Raw genomic sequence first — 23,841 nt, forward strand, 5'->3', positions numbered from 1 at the left:
ACTTGAAGCAGCAATAACTTTCTGCATATTTTAGTGCAGGTCTCAGACAGTTTGGAGCATCCTTCCTCCAGGACATTTTTGTGCTCAGCCCATTGCCCATCTTCTGTTTTGTCTCTTTGGAGAGCGGCTGGGGGATGATGGGAACATCTCTGTGGTCACCTTCTCCTCCATGCAGCTGCTCGGTCACTGTCCCTGCATTTGCTTACTCGGGGGAGATGAGAGGCCTGTGGTAACAGCCACATAAAATTAAACCAAGCTATTAAGAGAATGAGTGACCTTATTAATGTGAAAGAAGATAACAGTAACAACCATGGCCAAAACAACTGCAAAGCAGATCTTCAGATAACACGAGTTATTGCATTATTACACTTTTAATTTCTGAGGAAACAACATTTTCCTATGAATTACTGACCAAAACATATTCAAATTCTAAGGCAGGAAGTCCTTTTAAGCATTCCTTTAGTCAATGGTGCCACTAAACACATTTAGAAGGCATTTGAGTTTACGCTTCTTTCTTCCATGACCACAAGCGCATACACAAATCTGTACCACGATGGGCTTGCATCAGTGGGAGTTTTGACCAAGTAAGGGTTGCAGAGCCAGGCCCCACACAGAGCCCTAGACACAGCCTTGTTCTTAGCTGGGATAAAAGCGAACGCATTTTGATGAGCTAAGCAACCAAACTGGGTTAATATCCAGTTTGTCAACAAACTTGTTTTGGCATGCTGGCTAGACCATGGCTGTTTACACCGAGTAAACCCAATCTTGGATGATTTTGTTCCTGGAAAAATGAAGGACCCTGAAATTTCCCTTGCAGTTGGTAGTGCCAGCTATGTGAGGAGAGAGCTAGGAGCTCTCAGAGGCCTTTGCAAGGCTTGGGGAGGCGTTGGGCTTCGGACTAGCTGGGAACCTCTGTCATTCCAGACAGACAAATCATGCATGCTCAGAGCAACATGATGCTGAATGTGCAAAGAGCGAGTCCAGTCACACAATGCGGGGATGTTCTCCGCCTGTGCCTGCATCAGCTACAGGGGAAGGGCTGTTTTCCCAAACATCTGGAAAATTCCACGGTCGGCTGACGAGTGCTCTGCAGCTGGGGACATCTCTTGAATCATACCAGAACTTACACAGCCAGAACTATGTATACTCTATTTACTGTGTTTACCTGTAAATATCGGAACATATATATATTAGGTATAAATATAGGCAATAAATAACAATCCACGCCCTTTCACAAGCACCTAAGGGCTTCCTGGAGATAGACATACAACCCGTCAAGTGCCTTCCAACGTGTTTTTCGTAAGGAAGGTCTTTCAGAACAAGGACTGTGTTTACAGCATTTTTGAAGATGTTTACAGCCTCAACTACAAAAATCTGTCGAAATATTGCAATGGAAATTCAGGCACATTGTTTTTCTTCTGGTTTTGGTGCGGAGGAGGGGTATTTATGTTATTTTTATAGATTATTTTTAGAATTTGGTGAAGGGTTCGGCTGGTTTTACAGCAAAAGCCGCTGTCATGTAAACACTAGTAACTTCTCAAAGACAAAAATGCGTGTATGGTTCTAATTCTAAGTACATGAGGTCATCGGTTAAACGTTCGAGGACTGTGTGCCAGCCGGACACGAGCAGATAGATGCGTCGCAGAGTCTGGTTGATCCGATTTTGGCTTCAAGCGGGCAGCGGAGGCTGCCTGGCTCAGCCTTGGTCTGCACAGATGCTGACACGGGGTTTTATCGAGCCTCCAGCAAGCCCGTGACCCCTGGGTTCGGGGCTGTGCGGGAGGCAGGCAGGGCTGCCCCACCGCCCTGCCCAAGGCCGGCTCCCGCTAACGGCCGAGTCCCCCCGCGGCAACCCACTGCCGGGCCGCAGCGGGCCCCTGCACCCCCGTGGGCCCCGTCCCGCGTCCTTCACGCTGGGGGCTCCCCGGGCGACTGACCCCCCGAGCCCCGCGGGCTGCAGGTTGCGCCCGACCCCGGCCACGGGGCACCGGGACGGCCGCTCCCCTCGCCTCCCCTCACGAAGCAGCACACCTGTCCCCGCCACCACCCGTGACGGGGGCCGCGGCGGGAGGGGCGACGGCGCCGGCGGAGGCCACCCGCCCGCCCGGCCGTCGCTCGCGTTTGCCGCGCCCGCCCGCACCGCCCAGCGCTTCCTGCGGCGCGGGGCGGCGGGGCCAGGCGGGGGCGGGGAGGAGGGGAAGGAGGAGGAGGAGGGGAGGGCAGGGACGGGGAAGGGAGCGCGGGGCAGCGGCGGCGGGAGGAGGAGTCGGTGCCGCTGCCGGATGCTGTGAGGAGGCGTCGCGGCCCCCCTGCGCTGCCGGCCGCTCACCTGAGCGGGCAGGAGGGAGGAGGAGCCGGCGGCCGAGCTGCGCGGAGCCCGGCGGCGACGAGGCGGGCGAGGCCATGGCGCCGGGCGCCTAGCGGGGCCGGCAGCGCGGCAGGAGGCCCGCGTCCCGCCGTGTGCGCCCGGCTGCCGGCGGGGGCAGCCGGCGGCCTCCGCCGCGGCCTAGGAGAGCGGGCGGCCTTCCCCTCAGCGCGCCGGGCCCGGCGCCGCCGCCGCGGCCCACAAGATGTCCACTCGGACGCCGCTGCCCACCGTCAACGAGCGGGACGCGGAGAACGTGAGTGCCGCGCCGGGCCTTCCCCTTCCCTTCTCCCCCTGCCCGCCGCCCCCTCCCCAGCCGCCTCTCCCCGGCACCTGGCGGCGGCCCGGCCCGCCCTGCCGCCCAGGCCCGGTTGCCCGAGGGGTGGGCGGGCCGCGGCCGTCCCCTCGCTCCCCGGCGCCGGGCCGGCACCGCCGCCTGCCCGCGCCTCAGGCTCCTCCATGCGGCGGTGCCGGGGCGGGTCCGGCGCGCTGGGGCTGCACGTCGCCCCAGCCCGCCTGCGGCCCCGGGCCTCCCGCGGGGGTCGGCGAGCGGCTGCCGCCCGCACGGCGGCCCGGGCAGCCCCTTCCACGCGTGGTCGGGCCGGGTTGCCCTTATATGTACTTGGCCGGAGCCGGCGGCTGTAGGCCTTCGCAGGCAACTGGCTTCGGGCCCCCGCCGGGGAGAGGCCTCTGGCCCCCGCGGGCTGCGGGCCAGGCTGCCCTGCCTTCACGCGTCCCCCACGCCGGGCTCCCCTGCCCCGGGGTCGGGGCACCCACTCGTGGGTTTTCCAGTTGCCCGGCGCTCGGCCCCGTCTCGCCTGCTGGGGTTCAGCCGTACTTGCTCTTTGTTTGGTTTGCGCCTCGAAGATGGACCCCGGCATTGCTGTCGCTGTGCGGATTCCTCTGTTTTGCTTTGTGTTGCGTCTGAGAAGGGCTGTCGTCGTGTCCTTGGTGCCTCCCGAGCTGATTGTTTGTAGCCTCCTTTGTGCTCCCTGTGAACATCTTCGCACTCTTCCTCTGCTCCGCCCAGACTTGATGGAGTGGAAGCATCAGGTTGTTCTCTGTGGTCCTCCTGCAGAAAATGACTGGTCTCAGTTACGGTAGATGGGGTGTATGAGGAATCTTAAAATCCTGGACTGTGTCTGGTCCTGTCTGTTGATGGTGATTATTTAAATAGGCTGTAGTATGGGAGGTGTGAAATGTTCGTCTTGGGTGAGGGAACCAATATTAAAAGAGCTGTGTTTGGAAGGTGCGCTGTATATCGTTGGTTGCCTTTGGGAAAGTGGCAGAAGGCGCAGGAGGGGAAAAGGAGCCACAGGAAATTTAACGCATGCAATCGCACCCAACTTCTACTTGGGTGGAAAGTGATCAGTAAGAAACAAAAGAAGATGGCCTGGTGGGTTGAAAAGGGTTTAAGATGCTTATTTGTATTGCATCAATCTATAGAGTTTCTGGCCAACAGTTGGAGCTCGTAGTGTTTGTTACTGTACAAGTCAAGGCAGCGGTGTTGTCTGAATAGGTTACTGAATTATATGGGATGAAAAGTGGATATGAGAAGGTGGTTTGGAAGACAAAGGTAACAGAAATGAGATAATATAGTTAAAGGAGTGAAACCCTAGCTTGGTGTCTTACTATAATGAGCTTTTAGTATCAGTCGCTCAGTGGAAGCTGAATTGACATAGCAATATCAGCGTGGTTACCAGTTAAAGCAAGTAGACGCATTTCATCTGTCCTTACTCTTCATGGACCGGAGTCCTGTATTAGTGTCAGAACGAAACCACGTCCTTGAGATGAAAATGAAGGTTTAGATTTAATTAAATGACAGTGTCTAGGTTTGAGTGATACATGTTACGAGTCTCCATTTCAAATGTATATAGGAATGTAGATGAGAGATAGATGACAGGAAGGGATAAGAAATAGTTATGCGTATACCCGGTAATAAGAGTACATTAGACTTGCAAAGTACATTTGCACAAGACAAATAGACATATTCTCACACGTCATCAACTTCTATAGAATGAAAACTTCAGTTGAAGTGTTAGTAGTTCATTTTAGCAAATATTATGCTACTTTTGAATGCTGTATTTTGACACCTAGAGATAAGGAAGGATTATTTTATTATTATTATTATTTCAGAGAGTGCATTGGCTATCTAAAAAAAACAGGTTTGTCCAGGATATCGAAACACTCAAAATTGCACATTTGCTCCTAAAAATCTTGGTATAAGTCTGTAACCTAATACTAATGAATATAATCCTCCAGTCAGATAAACAATAAAAAGCCGTGCAGTACTAAGTTCCCAAATCTACACAAAGTAATTCTAGTGCTGCCATTACTATGGTGTCTGCTGGGTTTTGGAGCAGAGGTCTCGAGGAGGTTGTCACTTCTGCCCATGGGGGAGCCTGGGGAAGCCCCCTCCGCTACCCGTAGTTTCCCTTACGTAGCAGCTTTTGCTGAAGTGGCAAATGTGGGATGGAGGAAGAGGTGGTGGTCTGTTACTGACTTCCCAGACAGCAGTGTTCCTTGATTTAAAATGGACTCTGTCAGGGTGAGGTGAGACTCTTAATTTACTTGATGTGCTTCCTCCTGCTAATAAACACTAGTGGACTGGGGAAGCATTTGTGCTGATGGGTCTTGATGCACAAAGTTTAGCTGCTAAGTTCTGGGTAACTGAGGTGGTAAGAAGTTGCAACTAAAGGGAGAAGTTGTTGGAAAGAGTGAGGAGTTAAAGAGCAGCGTAAGTACAAGTGGGTTTGGCCTGGTAAGTAAACCCATCTTTGTAGTGCATATTTCCAATTTCCAAGTATGTGTTTTAGCAAAGCTCTCCCAGGTTCTGCAGCTGATGGTGTTCTTCAGGAAAGCGCTCTTTTCTTCTGTCTCATACGTGTGGCCATTTCGTCAATGTTGCTCCATTGTGTGACTCTCAAGGGACAGGCTGTATCTCTGTATCCCAGAGAGAGATGATTGATGGTTTTGAGTACAAACCTACGTACGCGTCCAGCTGTGCTCTGCACATGGTGTGAGGTTGTTGCATGAAATCATGGGGAACTACCCTACCACTGCCACCCCCTGTCTCTTGGCAGCTGCCTTCAGTGCTCTTTAAAATAGAAAATAAATAAAATTTCACTGTATGATTTTCTCAGTGAGTATGCAAGCATGTGTTCTGTCATTTAAAAAAAAATGTAATAATTGGATATAGCACTTGTCATAAGAATATGCGTTCCTTGAGGAATTACGGGAGTTGCCGGTGGGATGGGTGAAAACCATGCATGTTTCCGTAATTCTTTGTGCCTTTTATCCCACAGCACCCTTTGAACATAGTCTAGAAAGGATAAAATCGTGCAGCAGATGACTTGATAAGGTCTTATCAGAAAGCTGTAGTGAAAGGTACAGGGACTGCCGACAACGGAGAAACAACAGGTGGAGGGAAACGGTGGTTGTGAAACAGTCAGTACAAGTGTAACTGATAGGTCTGCGTTACAGAAGTTCACACCCTTGGGTATTTTTCTTTTCCTTTTTGCTATTCTTTACGCCTCCCAGTGTTATGTTTGACTTTTCTAGAATATGTCCATAAATATTTTTCATTGGAATTGTTAATTCTCTTTCACAAAAACTAAGTTTAAGGAAACAAAATAGAATATGATTGTCAAACACTTATTCCTACTGAATGGTTTATTGGGAGACAGGGAAATTAATGGGTGGAGGCAGTACAGAACAGAGATTATTTTCATGCCTATTACGGGATTTATTTTTTCAGTGAGGGGTAAGAGTAGTATTCAAAATAATAATTTTCCTGTGTTTTGATTTTTATACTTGTAACTGTGTACAGCTACCTCCTGATACATTTTTACATAAGCTGTGGTAAGTAATGTTTTCGTGGATTTAAACACTTGCAGTTGGGGTTAGTTTGGGTGAACTGAGCTTCCCATCTCTGCCGAGGCTGGAGGAGGAGAGGGGTAGGAATCGAAAGCTTTGAGCTAGAGTAGCTCTTTTGTTTTCATTGAGTTGCTATTAACTGAGGAAAGAGGGGCTTCTGTGTGTTTCCCTTCACATTGTGTTGTATCATGTCATTAAATTAAGGGATGATTTTCCTGAATTAAGGTAGAAGAAAAGAAATATGTTGCTAATGTATTCCTTTAAATATCTGGGGGGAGCTCTGTGTAAGAGAAGACTCAGAGATGCAACAGTAGGCTGTATACTACTTGCGTTAATAAAACTGAGAAGAATGAGAATGCTGTAGTTTGCTTTTTCTGACCTAAGAACCTCTTAGTCTGGCATAAGCCTTTTTTTTTTTTAAATTCTGTAGTACATGTAGATTAATCTTTTGAAGACATTACTATTATTTGTGAAGATATTACTATTTATTTGTGTTGTGGTGTCACCCACCTAGCTAAGTTTTAAGGTACTATTTAGCTTTGTACTTTTCAGACACATAAGAGTTGGTAAATTCTACTCCAGATATCTTGCATGTTTACGGCGGAGAAAGGAACAAACAAGGCAGGAGTGCTGGATGATAACACTGTCCAGAGTCGAGCAGGAATGTGGGAATTGTGGTTTGTTTTACCTAGCCAGTGCCATATGAGAATGATTAAGAAATGTCATGGCAGAGGGGAATTTTAAGGAAGTATAATACAGTGACTTATGATCATGTGATTTGCTTCATTATCATACAAATAATTATAATTTTGACATGTGCACACCCATTTGCAGGCTAGCGAGGGAAGGGTGATGTCTCGGATGCCAGCTAAAGTGGGTGGGGTTAAGGATGACTTTCTGATAGCGGACTCTCTAGGCAGCTGCATTTTAAAGGGAAAAAAGTGAAATGGCAAGAGATAAGAGGATGGAATACAGTGGTCATGTTGAGATAATAGTAATTATACCATGTTTAATTTCTTTCTGTTTTTCTCCTTCTGGATTTGCTTTTGCACAATAAGAACACATGGTTTTGATTTGGACAGAGGGGGCGTGGGAGAAAGTATCTTGACAAGAATTCTTTCTTTCAGTGCCTTGAGCAGAAGAATGGCCTAGTTTTCCAAGCCTTATGGGTTCAAGAGTACAGCCGTATCTGTCTTATCCACAAGAGATGGGCTTTAGCAAAGTGGAGAATGCCTGTGGTTTTTTTTTCCTTGTAAGATTGTTTTCCTTGATCACAAATACACCATTAGGCGGTATGTTTGTTTCAGTGATAAGAACGAGGTATATTCTCCTAATCTTATTTTGAAAGTTTGTGTTTTCTCTATGTGGATTTTTTTTATGTTGTTTTGTTTTGTTTCAGATCTTGAGTAAGATTCTGTGTTGTTAGGGAAAACACACGTTCAGCTACAGCATTATACATGGAGAGAGCAAGGTTCATTTTGTAATGAAGTTATCCATTTTGAAATTAACCTTCCCTATGAATCGTAGAGAGTCACAGGACAGGTGATACACATGTTTAGTTTCATTTTCCTTCTGTGAAGAGATATTTTTGAACAAGAGAATGAAAACATAGCTTCGTGCTTCAGTGTTCTGGTCTAAGCATTGTAGAAGAGTATGCAGTGTTAAAGCCCGGGAAGAGTTAATGCAGTTTGATTGTACTACTTGTTTCATTTCATACTTCATGGGGTTTTTGAGGTTCATAGGTAAACATGAAGTTAGATTGTTTGTGTTTGGCGTTCTGAAAACTGTACTTACATGGTCAGTGGAGTTAGACACTGAACTAGAACAAGGAGATTGTGTTCTGTGGAGCCTTGTTAGTGGTGGGGTGTCTACCACCATATTTTTGTGATCACTCAGACATACTGTTTATATTAATTTAACTTTTTTAAGTTTCTAACTCTGCACTTGAAAATGTTTTAATCATCAGTAAAGGCGGAGGTTTACCCCCACCCCCCCAAACCCACTTATATTTGAAAATTAATGTGTCTACTGTAAATGTGGTAATTTTCAACCATCACAATTGTTGTTTATTACCAGAGGGAACTCCTGCTAACTTCTAATTGATATCAATAGCTTAAACACAGAAAAAGTAGTAAATTAGTTTCTCTTCTAAGTGCAGATACAGGGTTTTCTGTAAAATTATGTTCTCAATCAGTGAGTTGTATTTGCACTTGCAGATTTTTTTTCTTGTTCTCAGAATTTAGTATAGACCTAGCTTAACATCTTGCTGATGTTTGAGAGAACTTTAAACACTGTTTTCCAGTAGTGCAGATTCATTGAGGAACTATCCTGTAAAAAGTTGAGACGATATTACTATTAATGTGGAGCTAGAAATCTACGGTGCAAATAAAGCCCTAAGATGGATTTCTTGCAAATTGGCCTACTAATAACTTAAGAGTTTGACCAAACCTTTCAAAAGTTGTGATATCAGAGAGAAAGCATTTTATCGCTTCTGTTTAGATACTGTCTTTTAGTAGCTTCAACTTTTTTTTTTTTTTCTCTAAAATATGCATTTATACTCTGTGCTGCCCTCCAGGTTAAATATGCTGCTTGTACGTTGCTGCAGACAGTGACCTGTTTCAAATTTCGCTTATTTGTGTTGTGGTCGTGACACAATCTATTTATTTTTGTTGTTGTTGGAAACGATGCTTGCTTTTTGTAGATTTCTTTTCTTTAATGTTTCTTGAATGTCAGAATCACCGAAAATTTTTTTTTTTATGACTTCACAATTTTTTCTGGGTCCTCATTCTCAAGTGTTTACTCCCCTCTAGGGTAAATTAAGAAGAAATGTTCTCCACAGTTCAATGTTTCTGAAAACAACTATGAAAGCAGGAAAGTTCCATTGAAACATTCACATCATTCAGTGTGATGAATATAGTGCAGCTGAATCTGAGTTTTAATAATAAACTCTTCCTCCACATCCACTAGCAAGCCTGTTTAATTGTTAATATTTTTCTTCTTTTTTTCAGTTTGTAAATTAACATTTTTGTGTGTTCGCTCTGCTCAGTGCTAAACTGTGAGTCTTGAATTAGGAAGGTTGTATTTAATCTAAGAACACCCCCCCCACCCCCCAATAACTTAATGAAATAGTAAAATCAAAGGATTACTGAGATCTCAAGGTCAGTTTAAGGCTTCATAGCTGTAAGTGGTGATGCAATTTAGACAGTTTTGGTGAGCATCCTAGCGAACCTAATGTTAAAAATTCCAAGAGGCTAACATGGTCCTTTTACTTAAGGCAGGTTTCCCTGTGCTTGTTTCACCTTATTTTTTTCTAAGTAGTGTCCAAACGTACTATAGCTATTGTGGTAAAATAGTTTAAGGGAAAAGCATTGGAAAGTTCTCTGTGTGCTTATCATAATCCTGCTCCTTTGTGAACTGAGATAGCAGTTGGAAAAAAAAACTTGTTGGTTGTTTTTTTGTGGTTTTTTTTTTTCCAGATTAGCATTTTATCAGGGTTTTCTTCATGTATGCTTTCACAGAAAACACCAACTTATGCTGAAAGAGATATGTTCACAGTCGTAGTAAGGTGTCTGCACAGTCAAGTTCAGCTGGGCTACGATTAACCTTTAAAGCAATGAACTGGATATGCTCATGGAGCAGTGCCACAGCTTAGGCTGTAATGATTGCTCAGTAAACTATTTACACAAAACCAAAAAGCACAAGTTTTCTGTGCATCTCTGTAGAATGGAAGATCGTTATGTTATTCTAAAATTCTCAGTCTTAACAGGGCAGCTGATTGACAGTCACTTTACATCACTAAAATCGTTGTGGAAAGCAAGGTCTCTGTTCTGCCAGAATGAATGCATTGTCTGTGTGTTTTCAAGTTCTTATATTCTGTTCGTTGTATGTGGATCCAGGAAAAAGTAATTTTCCTTCTTTTATCATGTCATTGCTATGCTTGTGGGACGCCTTAGGTGTAGGCTGCGGGTGTCACAGTGAGAAGTGGTCTGCACTCCACTTACTTGGTTAGCATTAATGTGGCTTATGATCAAGATGACTTTTGTAAAGACTCCTGCTGAGCTGTTGAAGTGCTCAGTACTCATGACTCCTGACCCTTTGTGTACAAACTGTTTCAAGTTCGCAACATTTTATAAAAATGTGAGACATGTTATAGAAACCTACGTTCATTATACAATAATACAATGTGTTTTGAAAAAAAGGATTGTTTTTCTTCACACTTGCATTCTTCAAAAGACTGATAATATATCAGGAGGAGGACTCTTGGTTACAGTGTGCTTTAGCCAGTTTCTTTGTTTTAATTTTTAAGCTATGTACAAAATCTAAAGAAGCAATTGCAAAAAAAAAAAAGCAGTAGAACATTTCTTAATTTTGAATGCCCAATAAGTATAATAAAGTGATACGTGTGTTCGTAGTCCTAATGATTTCTTAGGTAAGGACTGATCAGTAAAGTTACGCTGAGGAGAGAATGAAACACGTTCGTGACTTCCGATCAGTGTCTGCCTTGTTTGCCATGACCCTAATAGTGTGTTGGCAGCAAGTGGAATAATAATCCCGTTTTACGTTTAAACCTGTGGCCTGTAGAATACACGAAAGTAGCAAAATAAGAGATGTTAATTGAAACAGAGAATGATACCCAAACTTATACTTTAGATGATTCAACATGAGGAGCTTTGTCCAGTTGCATTGCAGAAGCATGTTTTAAACATACATAGTTGTGGTATGGATAGCCTGAACAATAAGTCAGAACTTTATTTCATCTCTGATGAAAGCACTTGTGTAGTATATCGATGTTCACATAGCTGACCGTACTGAGTTACTGGGTAGCCCATGGCAGTCTTTTGCAAGAGCAGATAATGATAATATTACTGGGGACAAAGTCTAATTGTTTTTTGTATTATGAAGTAATAGTAGTGCATGATAACTTTTAAAATCTCAAGCAGAGGCAAAATTAGGCAATGTTGTTAGGGAGAAGTGATATCTTTCATCAGACAGATGTGGCTGGAGAAAATGTATTGGATTTGGATAGATCAGGCTCTAGCAGGGCTTGCCATAAAGGCTTCTGCCCAAGGCTAACCTCGTGGTAAAACCTGTAGTGCCTCTGCTCTGCCGTGCTGCTGTAGGAGGACCCACGCCCTACTCATGATGCAGTAAAACACGCATCGCCTTGTAAGCGGAGGCAAAGCCTTAGTCACTGCGATAGAGCGCTATTTTCAGCTCTCTTGGAAGCTTTCCTCCCGGCTTCCTCCTTTCCCCACTGCTGGTTCTTATCTTTTCCATCTTAACCCAATACTTGAAAGTAAAAGAAAAAGTAAAACATCTTTTACTTGTCTTCAAGCAGCCCTCTTCTTCAGAGAGGGAAAAGGCCATTTATTTGTAATCTTGATGTGAAAGGTTATCACGTAGACCACTTTTCTTACTTGGTCCCTCAAATATTTGACCAATTTCATTTTAAACCTGGTGATAATCTATAACTTTCAATCACAGCAGCTTTATCCTAATATACTTCCCAATATCCATCTTTCTGAGACTCCATGTACCCATGTTTATGAAGTTGCTGGCCGTTTAATACCTGCAGTTTCCTATCTTAGCACATTCTTGCCCCACCACCTTGTTTTCCCGCACATTTTGCTTACTAATGTGCTTTTGTGCTTGAGCTTGCGTACTTGTTGCCAACTTCCTTATGCTTCTCACTCTTTCTGGGACCTTTTCCAGTTTTGCTCATTTAATGACATAAGCAAAACCAATACAAAGCTTTTAGTAAAGCTGTATAGTTGTAGCTCCTGTTTATCCTTCAGGTAATATCCTTTTGAATCCCAAGGAGCATTGTAGTATGGGAATAATCTGAATTGTAAAGCTAAAGGGAGTGAAGAAATGCTTTGCTGTGGATGGGTTGGGGGGACTTGTTTCTGTTTTGGGGGTTCTTCTTGAACTTAGCAAAAAGGATTGTTACAACTTTAAAAACTCATGGGTTAGACTGTTTTCCTTCCATCCCCCCTACTGTGCTTTTTTCTTCCAGGTAACAGCAGAGATAACCAAAGCTTTATAATGATTAGTTAGAAAGAACATACAATTTTATAATGTCATTTGTAGAGAGAGATTTTCTTTGTAAACTCAGCAGGTACATGAGGAATTTCATGTGTGAGAATTACAGAGTTAGGGAAACGAAGTGTAGGGCATACTGCTGTACGTGTAGTGGCAGTGTAAGTTACTTGTGCTGAAAGAGTAAATATCTGAAATTCCTTTTGAGAGTGCATGCTTAGCTTCGGTTGTATATAAGTATCTTCCTAATTCTTAGATGTTTCTGTCATTATTTAAAATAAGCAGAGGCATAGCTCAAAAATTTAGAGAATGTCGTGTGTTAAGACTCTGATTTTTTTGTGTGTAAATTACCTTAGCCTGTTAAATGCTATGTTGAGCTCTTATAGAGGATATGGTTGTTTTCCACAAATGGATTACATGTGTAATGTATTTACTCATATCTCTATTCCAGATAATATTATCGATTGAAGATAATAGAATTCTTTAAAGCATTTGGGTTTTTATTTTGCAGTTTTTTTCCAAAAGTAATTAGATTTCATTTCCCCTGCAATTATTACAGTAAGGACTGTCTACCAGTGGTTAAAAAAAAAATCAGGAAAATGTCATTACTTGGTGAAGAACTAAAATAGTATTTTCTCCTTCAGATCAGACTCCAAACTAATAACAATTGTAATCATTCAATACAATGAGATGTATACAGAAAATATTAATAATACTGTCTCTGAGTAGTCTTTACCAGGCATACCTATGTATAAGAGCTTTTCAAATTTGTTTTTCTTAATTTTACATTAAATGAATAAGGCAGCGTGCTTTTTAGGGTTTGTTCTTCTAGTGATGGACATAAGATGCACATGAACAAAGAAAATTTATGAAAGCACTTCACAGTGAAACTCTTGCTCCATCTGCTGCATAGTCCAGAGAAATCTTATCTACAGAAAGTTGGTATGAGCAATGAGGGTCGATTTAATATAGATGTTGGAATTAGTCAATGGAAGACATAATTATTAGTAGAGAATGAATGCCTACAGCAGCGTTCATAGACAGGCTAAGGGAAATCTAATCCCTCAACATATGCAAAGCAAAGTAGACTGATAAAGTAAAAACTGCATTTAAAGGTCCTTTTAAGAAAGCTGTTCTTGCTTATCCAGTAATTGCAGAAGTGTAGTGCTCATATTGAAATAAAATTTGATGTTTTCTAAATACTACAAGATAAAATGTGGATTATGATTATTGTTGCTGCTGTTGGGAGTTTTTTTGTATGTGACATTTTGTGAAACTTTTGTTTTTGGTATTGTGTACAAGCTTTTTCACCTTTACTTGTTAAATCCGTTTCCTGGGGTGTGTTAATGTTTTCTTCAAATAGAATTATTTTCAAAGTGAGTGATGTCAAGCCTTCTGGAGTAGCATAGAAGAGACAAACTGGACTCCTGTATCCATCCATTTGTTTTCATTCCCTTCATACAATAATTACTAACTTGAAGAAGCTGAATTAAATACAGCACTTGATTGTTAGACTAAAGTTATTAAGATAAAGTGAAATATTAATGATCCATGAGCCATTTTCCTAATACTGTCTTGATTTAAATGAAGATATTCCTAAGACTAGCTCAGTGGGTGACACACAGAAAAAAAGAAGAAAGCAATCTGTGAGACTGTCAAGTATATTGGCAGGTAGTACAGTTATCATATATTGAAGTTAAGTTTACCTCCAGATAATTTTTCAGAAAGGGTAGAAAGCTGTGCCTCATTTCAGGTCAGCTGTTGGGTGGTAGGAAGTTAGTAGAAAATTAATAGAATCTTTGTTAGCTGCTTGGTGAAATGAGAAAGAAATTTAACGCAATAGCTCTCATTCCCTGGGATTGGAAAGGTTCCAGTTAGTTTGGTAAATTAAGGGAAAAAACTACAGACGGAGTTCCGAGTGAGCCTGTGATAATTTAGGGATTGCAACATTGCATAAGGGCATATGTGAGCATCCCTCTACAGCGCTGTGGCTTTCCTCATCTCTTAAGAGGCAAGGAGCATCTTAGGACTGTGGGTGGGAGAAGGACACTGGGCAGCCTGGTGGTGGAAGAGAGAACATAGCATTGCTCTCTGACCCATCCTAAGATTTGGAATAATCCAGTGATGTCCATTTGAATCTCTATAGGGATGACTCTCCTTTAAGGTTTTGAGGATAGATTCCCAATTGCTGGTAGGATGATTGATAGTTCCTGACACCTGCTGACATTGTCGTCGCATTCCCAGGACTCATCTGCTTTCCTGACTTTCCCTTCCTCAAGACCGAATCATATTCATTCCTGTTTTAATATGAGACAACATCTAATGAGGTAAACCACCTCTGTTGGTGTAAGACGCGTTGCTCTAGGGTTATCCAAACTGTTTTTATGTCCAGCTCAGGACAGAACAAGAGTTGCCACTGCTAATGGTGAACTGGAGGCCACCATTGCTGCTACTGGTTATTTGCTGTACCTCACCATCTAGATGAAGTCGTGTGGAAATGCCTGACTTTGACACCTTGCAGGCTGGGATAGTGTCTAAAGACCATAGGTGGGGATCTGGGATTCCCCACCCAACTGACTGTCAAGGACTGGAGAGAGAAAGTTGTATATTTTTTTGGTACTTTTTTATTATTGTTGGATTGGCTGCATGTTTTAATGACTGTATTCCCTTTGAATACAAATTAGTTTGTGTTCAACACTTTAGTCATAGATTCTTTGGCTTATATATCTATAGATGGATAAAGCTTAAGAATACATGTACATTATTTCTTCCACATTTTCTTATCTTTTTATTTTAATGGGCTGGGTAAATCGAGCATCTATTGTTTTCAATATTTTCTTTGCATCCTGTGATGTTTTTTCTTTCATTTCCTTTGCTGACTTATGTAACATGGACTATTAATTTATGTTTACTCTGTTTCTTGTGCTTTGCTTTTAAAACATCTCAGCTATAGTCACACATGATTTCTGTTTATGGTTTGTATTCAGTGCATTGACAGGTATCTGTGGTATATGTGTGATTGTCAGTATTCATAATCTATTGTTTTATTGTATGTGCCTGTTTAAAGCATATAAAGAAATATTATTTTTTTTCTAGCTGTATGACATACTTTGCAAAATCTTTGAGGAATATTGCTGCAGTTTGCCTTTTTTTCCTTTTTTCAATTTAGCTTCCTAGTTGCCTATATTTCTAAAGTGGTAAATTGTGGTAGTTTGTGATCATAAATAATTGAAGCCCAATAATTGAAGGTTAAAATGGGTGGTTGTAGGTGTTTAGAGACAAGGGGCTCTGAGGAGACTGTAGAGTGAGTTCTGTGTAGAGCACACTCTTTGATCGTAAGATGTGAGCTGGTCTGAGGGGCATACAGTGTTTGGACAGCTTAAAGTTAAGCATAAATCTGTGCAAGATTTGGAATATCTTTGCTGAGTTGAAATGTGTTGTAGCATTAACCACATAAAGGTAAATAGATACTGCAGCCCAACTGAGGACATTTGATCTGTTAATTAACACTTGCATGAAAAACAGGGCAGAGAGCACTCAGCAGAAGACTGTATTCATTTTGCCTTTTTTTTTTTTTTTTTTTTTCCTTTGAGTTCACAATATCCCACTATACCTGCTGGCTTGGATACATTGTCATAATCTTGCTCTATATGTAAAACATGGTTTACACTTTCGGAAGATGAACGAAATTCAGTGGTGTCCTTATAACTTTATCTGCAGCTCCTACCATCAGATCAGACTCTGCCTGACTGCTCTTGGTAGACAAAACCGTTGTAACTGAATGCTGATTGAGTGCAGGGTCATTGGTAGAAGTGTCCTACGCTGTCTAAGGTGCTTCCTTCTCTTAGGAAGGTGGCTGGTTTTCCTGTGCCAAAATATGCATTACTTCTCAGAAAGTCATCATTTGTATAAATGCTTATGAAAAAAAAAAGTCTGCAGAATGCTGGGTCTGATTAAATCCTGGCTTAACTATTAAAACTGCATCTCCCTGGCAGATGGGGTCCTGTAAGCACTCTTCACTTCAGTCTGCTGAGGCAAGACTGCTTAATGGCATCAGAAGGCCTTGCTGCAGCGAGATGGACCAGAAAGTATTACCAAGCCTTGAAGCTGAAGAAACTAAGCTAGTATGGCCCAGTGCAGGAGGCCATGAAAGTGCTGTCTGGGTCAGGAAGAATTCCCTGCCCCTCCCCTGAAGGCTGCAGCTCTTGTGGAAGAGTGTGAGATGGACCTACAGCAGATTAACAGGGCCCATGCAATTTTTTCCTCCTCTGATTCTCAGAATTAACTGGTTGCCCAACTACTTACAGATAGATTTGTGTTGTATGTACTGAATCATATGAAAGGAAACATTGAGATGAGTCTCTGTACCCTTTAGATTAGACTTCCAGGACCCCTAAAAGGTATATGTCAAAAGATTGTTGGAAAAATCCTTCTGAATATTGGGTAACTTCATTTGAAACATAGCTTGACATGATCCTCAAGTGTCGCGGAGTCCCATACTGGCCTACAGTTTCTTTCATAGGACATGTGTGCATCAATTAGTATGTGTTGCTATCAGGTTGAATATTCTAATTGGTCATCTCATCATCACTTTTCAGAAGCAGGCTTTACTTCACAGAGTTAATAAGACCTTGAGGTAAAATAGTCTTCAAAATAAGATTGTGATCTGTCTTGATGGCTTCATTATTGAATCCATTGGAGAAGTCCAGGAATGGGAATGTAAAGACTTTAGAAATGCTGTCCAGCTTTCTAAAGGAGTAGCTTAATTTTCTCTTTTATGTAGCAGAAATATTAAGGGTGTTTTGCCCGTGCATGTCACTCCTGAAGGGTAGCTTCTTAAGCTCTCATTGTGTGCTCTTCTGTCTCACACACCTAGTGCAGGTAAACAACACAATAAGCAAGTCTCCTTATTTGTTTGTGGGTTTTCTTTTGGTTTGGTTTTTTTTTTTTTTTTTTTCTCCCCAGTTTTTCTGTTTTTTTTACCTTGTGGAATGGGAATAAGTATCTCCTAGCTAAAGTTTCACTCCTGGTGTCGATTTGCCTCTGGAAGACAAGTGATGTGATCAGTTTTCTTTTCCATGTTGTTCCTGTCCTGACAGTGTGTTTCCACGAGAGCTTGACAGGGACCTGATGTGGCCCTGTCTTCCCGCTGCTGGCTGTTCCTGTTCTTCCTTGGGCCTGTGCTGATGCTTGGGAAACTCTGCAGGGGTGCACATGCTCAGGGAGCTGGAAGTCACCCTGGCAGAAGAGCTGCTGGGTTTTGTCTGGCTTGGCTCCCTCTGTCAGCTCTCCATCCTGCTGCGCCAGTGGTAATGCCTTTGTAAGTGGGTACAGGCGTGTGAGCAGTGTTGGGGTGGCTTCAGCAGCCATGATGCCGCATGTGGACTGTTCCAGAGTGGTTTTGGGTGTGCAGTGGGCAACGAAAGATTCCCATATCATAAACTTTAAGAGAAAGAATGAGTTGGGTTTCACAGCCTGGTCCCAATTAGCTGCATATATGTTTTCCTTCTCTAGAAAAAACCTCATCTGGCCCGGAAGACTGGTGGTTTGATCCTGAGTATCAGAGACATTTAGCTCTATAATCTGGTTGCTCTTCTGTGAGTAAACCTTGCCTATTGCTGCTGTTCTTGTCTGGAGGCAAGCCTCAGGTTTCCAGATTGTAGTCTGCAGACTGTAGAAACAGCCCTTTGCCCTCAATTTTGAAGTTTGATATTAAAGCATTTTCCACTTCTTGTGCTCCTGAAAACACTTGAGAAGCTCCATGTGCTTGACATGATCCTGAACTGTAAGGTGTTTCATGTCTCTCTTCTCCAGGCTTTCATGAGGCCGGTTGAAAAATGACCTGGCTACATCATTTATAAGTGCAATAAAAACTCCTGCCAGTTTCCTTTGCCAGAAGTTTCACTTTCTGGGTGTGTTCCTGTTCTTGTTTGGTTGATTCAATTAATTATCAACATTAGCATTTCATTTTCTTTTTGTTTTACTGAGGGTTTTTGAGCAAACTGTGAGTGCCGTGGCATTCAGCAGTGGTGCTCTGTGGCTGCCTGTGTTTCCAGTTGCTGGCGGGATGTCCTGGGTGAGCTGGGAACGCTCACCGGGAGCTCTGTGCTAGCAGGTTGCAAGATCTCATGAAGTAAGTCAAAAAAGACTGGCGAGATTAAACTGATCACATCCTAAGGAAAGACCAACGGCTGGCAAGAAATGTTGAAAGAACTCTCGCTGTGTGAAGGGCAGTGTTTTAAATGTGTCCAGGGGGGCTGCAGCAGGAATAGCCTTTCTCCTTCCTTCCCCTTCCTGTAAGTGCTTTTCTTCAAAAACACAAGTTTATGTTAGGTTTCATGGGTGAGGGACGTTAACCATTTTATTTTGAAAAGATAGGATGTGTTTTACTCTTTTCCTTGGTAGGGCCGACTGTAGCTTCTAGTACTATACCAAATGACAAATAAAAATAAGTAAACATAAGAGGATTTTAGGAAGAATTCTTTTTTCCCCTCCCTTGATTCCACCTGTGGTTTACTGAAGCAGCTTTTAGCTGGCTTGTCTCAGTTTTCAGTGGGGCTACAGGGAGGGATCAGTTTTGTCGTAGCAATTAATGGAGATGATATGGGCTGACTGTCCTGAATTAGCCCTGGAAAATCTTGTTTGTGTGTTTGGGATGAGTCAGGAAGGAAAATGCCAGGTTGAAATAACTGTGCCAACTGTTCCATTTCTGAGTGAAATGGAACAAAGGCAGGAAGGTCCTGTTCTTCTGCACCTGCACGCCTGGCCGGGCTAGGGGCTTCGGGCCCAGGGAGAGGAGGAAGCGTGTTAGCTGAGTTCGGTTTATGAGACATGATTTAATGCTATGAAGGTATTTGTTTTTCTGAAATGTTTTAACTGACTTCTCAGGGGAGGACCAGTGCTTTTTTTTTTTTTTTTTTTTTTTTTTAATCCTTTAAATGAAAAATACCTCTGATTCCATGACATAATGAACCCTCCCCTTCCATATGACATTACTGCTATGTTTAAAAAAAAAAAGGTAGGAGCAAGTTTACTATAACATGGATTTATGACAGGTTGGTGTCACCATAAGAAAATTAAAAGTATTCTGAAGAGCCTTGTGTGTGAACTTTTGAAACTCATGTTAGCTGTGTATGGCGCTGCACTGGAAGATCACAGGCTCTGTTTTGTATTGAGTCCAGGGCTGTAAATATGGCATCGTGTGTAGTTTGTGATTAGAAGAACAATTCTGTCTTGAAGTTGGAAAACTTATTTCTGATATGTCTCACAAAGCTATGTTGAGCACTTAAACAAACAGAAAGCCCCAAACAAAATAAAAAACCCCACCAAAACTTCTAGGAGGCTTAGACACTGTAGAAACAAGCACAGGATAAGATTTACTCAGTGCTCAGCAGAAGTTTACATATCGCCAGCATATATGTATGCTTTTAGAAAGGAATCTTCACTGTGTATTGACGTTAAGGGATTGTACTTCATCTTGCAATAGAAATGTTTTACTATTAGCTTTGAGGTTGTTTTTTTGAAATACAGAATATTACAATTGGGGAGAAAAGGAAAGAGATACAAAAAAGAATAAGGGGAAGTTACTTGGTTTAGTGTCTTGCTTGATACTATATATTGAGCTCCATGCTTATAGTTTGGATTTTTTAAAAAAAGTTTGATATAAAATGCTTTTCAGAGTTACAGCATCAGTTAATGAAATGTTCCGATATGCTTGACTGAGGCCAGCTTTATTCAAAATCATTGTTTCTTATTGCTGATAGCTTCAAGCACTTTTGAAAGTTCGTGCCTGGAATTCCTACATTTTATGTAAATCTGATATAAACAGAAAAATGCACATGTATGTGTTTGATTATTTTCTTTGTGTGCTTCTGGAAAGCCTGTGTGAGCAGGCTCAGGCTATGGGTACAAGTTACAAGACAAACTTTCCACTAGTTTGTGTGATTCTTTTCTGTCTCTGCCATGCATTGGTCTCTGTATCAAATTTCAAATCTGTGTATACATTTTCCATTTCCCTCACTGTGTTTTTTCTTTGGTTGTTTTTGGGTTTGTTTTTTTTTTTTATGGCTGAGTCCTACATACTATCCTGTTTTAGTGTAGTAGGTTGGTCACCTCAAATATTTCTTTTTTTATAACAAAGTTTCTATCATGCATTCATAATCTAGTATGCATTTAATTGCTGGTAAGAAATTATTAAAAGAATTGTATGTGCATCCACACATTCAGTCTTTTTAATTGCCCTCTCCAAAGCATTTTCTTACATGTGTGAGAGGTATGAAAAATCAGAGTAGATAGTGCTCTGTTAGTGTTTTGATTGAGATCAGAGGTTCTTTAGTAATTGTAGTGTAATGTGACGGGTGAATGTGGCAACAGTAAGTGATTTTGTGCCGATGGGAGATTTACTTGGAAGAAGAGTGAATCCTCTTCTGGCACTAGCTGATGGATCGTATACTGTCATCTCATGCAGTTCAGAGTTGTACCACGCGTCATGCCTCTAAACCTGGACCTCTGGGTGCTCTTGATCTATGATGCAGAACGAGCTGATCTGAACATCTTTGTTGGTTTCTACACTGAGGTTTACCACGGTCTTTCAAAAAATTGGACACTTCTGCTTTTGATTGTTACTTCAGCAAAAGAAAAGTACTTGCTTGAGGTGGTTTGCTAGAAGCTCCTAGGAATAGTTACAGACAACAAGCAGTTAAAACATAAAAACAGCTGGACATCCAGGACATTACTTCTCATCTTTCTCCCCTTTCCTTCCCCTGTGTTGTGAATCGGAGCTGTTGCAGATCAGAGCCATTTAGAAAATGGTCTTCTAAACCCTTCAGATGCCCTCTGTCTGGGCCAGCTGTTTTGATTACCTGGCAAAATATGACAGCTATTACAAATGCTCATGTGTATGGCACATGCTTGAAAATGTTTGGAGTTACGAATATAAAAATTGGTTGCGAGAAACTGAAGTTCAGAACAGGAGATAATATTAAAAGCAGAAATGTGATGATGTGCCTTTTCTAGCACCGCATGTGCATACTTTCGTTCCATGGGCTGACTGTACCAAGGAATTTGCCTTGCAGTAATTCAAGGAGGGGAAAATTCAGGACAAAGATGTTTGCTTAATCAAATGAGTATTTGTAGTTACCCTGTTACTCAGAAGGGCTCTACGGACCTTCAGTGTTGTTTGATTGAGAAAGGCTGTGTGGTTTGGTGGCCAGAATGGTTTTGGGGACTTTTTAAGACTAAGCTGTAAGAACAGTTAATATATGTGATGATGTAAGTTTAATTACAGTGTATAATCCGTGAGAATACTACTCCAGTGGCTAGCTAAGTGGCTAAAGGATGCTGAATAAGTAAAGTAGCGGAGCAGACACTTTGTATCTGCTTGGTGGGGTTAGTTCTTCTGCACTTCCGCAAAGATAATATGTCTGGACATTGTGTCATCTTGCTTTTGCAAAGCTGCCTTGGGTAAACAAGGAAAACGATAGCTTTGAGTCTTGGGGAAGCAATGGGTCAGGTTAGCTCTCTTGGGATTTTAGTGCCATTGACTTTCTGTAATAATTTTAATGGAACGTGTCAGAAGCAAACCTAGTTAGGAGTAATATGTGTTAATTGACCTCTCTTCAGTCACAATCTAAAATTGAATGCTAGAATTAGTTTTTTGAGATTGCTGAAAAGGTGGTGGGTTTTATTTTGTATGGATTTTTCCTTGTTTTCTTTTTTCGGGGGAGGTTTTGTTAAGACTTGACTAATATGCAAAACACCTGAGTGGCTGCTCTAATAGACTGTTTCAGCTCTAAACTTTTGTTAACTGCTGCACCTTTTTATTTAAAATTGCCTTTTATTTTAAGACACATCTAATTTTATGTGTTGATTTCTAAACATTTTATTTAACACTGACATAAACTGAACATATGGGGAGTCATGTTTATGATGTACTAATAAGGCAGTGTTTCCCACTACATTATATATATAAAGACATATTGCTGAGATATCTAGCGAAATATCAGAATCCCAAATTAAAATCCTGTATAGGAAATACAGGTTGTTAGCTGGAATTGTTTTTAGATGGCAGTGAACTTCAAGGTCAGTGTTGGTTTTTACAGCTGCCTTGTTTACAACACCCTGAAAAAATTCTCAGAATTTAGAGCTTGTTCTTCTGAAATGCCATTTTTAAATAGCCACATAGTAGCTGATCCATAATGAATGAACGCATTGTAATGGACCAGAAAGATCTTAAAACTACATAGCCTGTCTTTCTAGACAGTGTAGATATTGCATGCTTCTGTGGAATTCAGCCTTAGGATTGTTTGGAAATAATCTCTGAGATGCAGGGATGTAATGTAACTTGATTTTTTTTTTTTTAACATCTTAACCCTGCTATGTTTCAGTTTTGTTGAATGCTGATTTCTAGAAGCTGATGAGTTTCTAGTTTAAATTCCTCTGTGCTTTCCAACAATAGCAAGCTGTTTATCTGCAAAACAGAGGGCTATTGCAAGACTTAAAAAGAATAATTTGAATTTCATTCAGTGCTGTTTGAATTCAGAAATTATATATATATATATATGTGGCTCACAAACTAAGAAACTTGACCTTCTTCATGCATGTTTTCTGTCATCCTTGGGCATAGCTGGGGAAAATGCTTACCTCTGAAGATAATCTGTCTAAGAGGGAATAATTAAGAAACTATCTGGAGGGACTTAGTTCTTCTGTAACAAAAATGCCAAATTCCAGAATCATCATGATGATGAACCTTGTTACCTCCCCCCCACTTCAGATTGGTTCTGCATTAAATTGTCATTATGATTAAATAACTGTTTTCTCTCTTACATCTGCATTAAAATGATCTGTGCTGTGAAGCCATCTTTTGCTTTGCCTGTGGCGTTGGTTTTGCTTGCCTATCTGACTGCTTATCTAAAAGATCTCGTCAAGTATCTACTGGAAGTAGGTTAATACTATGAATTGTATTAAATTGGCAATTGATGTGAGGGTTGCTAATGCCTCTGTTAGGCATTAGATTTCAAGTAGTGAAGATCTAACTGTGTGCATAAATAGGCTCAAAGACTTTTAAAACTTGCTTGTATAGCATAGCGCTGTAGCTCTGGATGGGGTTCCAGATACAGCTATAATATTTATTATGAGCACCATACAAATACTGATCTCATGGGGTATTTTCTTAGGCGAGGCTTCTGTTTGGGCTCGGGTTTGTCAGATGTAGAACTAGTGTCTGATGCTGAAGGAATGTTTCAAGGCCTCTTTGCCTGGAGCTGTCCTGATCCTCTCTTCAAGTCCACAGAAAGTATTTTAATTATGTGCTTCTAAAGGATGAATACTATCGCTAGCATGTTATTTCATGGTTGAATAAGTTTGTCTGATACGCAGAATGTAAACATGCCTGGCTTGCTTGGTTCTGCAGTAATTTGGAAAATGGTTTAGCAGTAGGGGTAAAGTAGTGTTTTGCAGAGAGACTCAGGTAATGAAATGACAAACAGAAAATTATATTTAGGACCCTTCTCCTGGCCATAGTGAATAATTAATGCTGGAGGTGATGTAAGCAGAGTTGTGCT

General features: G+C 41.7%; 1 protein-coding gene across 6 annotated transcripts in view; it reads left to right on the plus strand.

The window, feature by feature from the left end:
- The first annotated feature begins 2,481 nt into the window (after positions 1 to 2,481).
- MARK1 (microtubule affinity regulating kinase 1) overlaps positions 2,482 to 23,841 on the plus strand; it is a 59,829-nt gene continuing 38,469 nt past the window's right edge. For all 6 annotated transcript variants that reach the window (XM_075413031.1, XM_075413035.1, XM_075413032.1 and 3 more), the window contains exon 1: positions 2,482 to 2,621. In XM_075413031.1, the coding sequence (XP_075269146.1) occupies positions 2,571 to 2,621 (51 nt within the window). In that variant the 5' untranslated portion in view covers positions 2,482 to 2,570. The remainder of the gene's footprint in view (positions 2,622 to 23,841) is intronic.

Source organism: Opisthocomus hoazin, chromosome 2 (assembly GCF_030867145.1).
Source record: "Opisthocomus hoazin isolate bOpiHoa1 chromosome 2, bOpiHoa1.hap1, whole genome shotgun sequence".
Taxonomy (NCBI): domain Eukaryota; kingdom Metazoa; phylum Chordata; class Aves; order Opisthocomiformes; family Opisthocomidae; genus Opisthocomus; species Opisthocomus hoazin.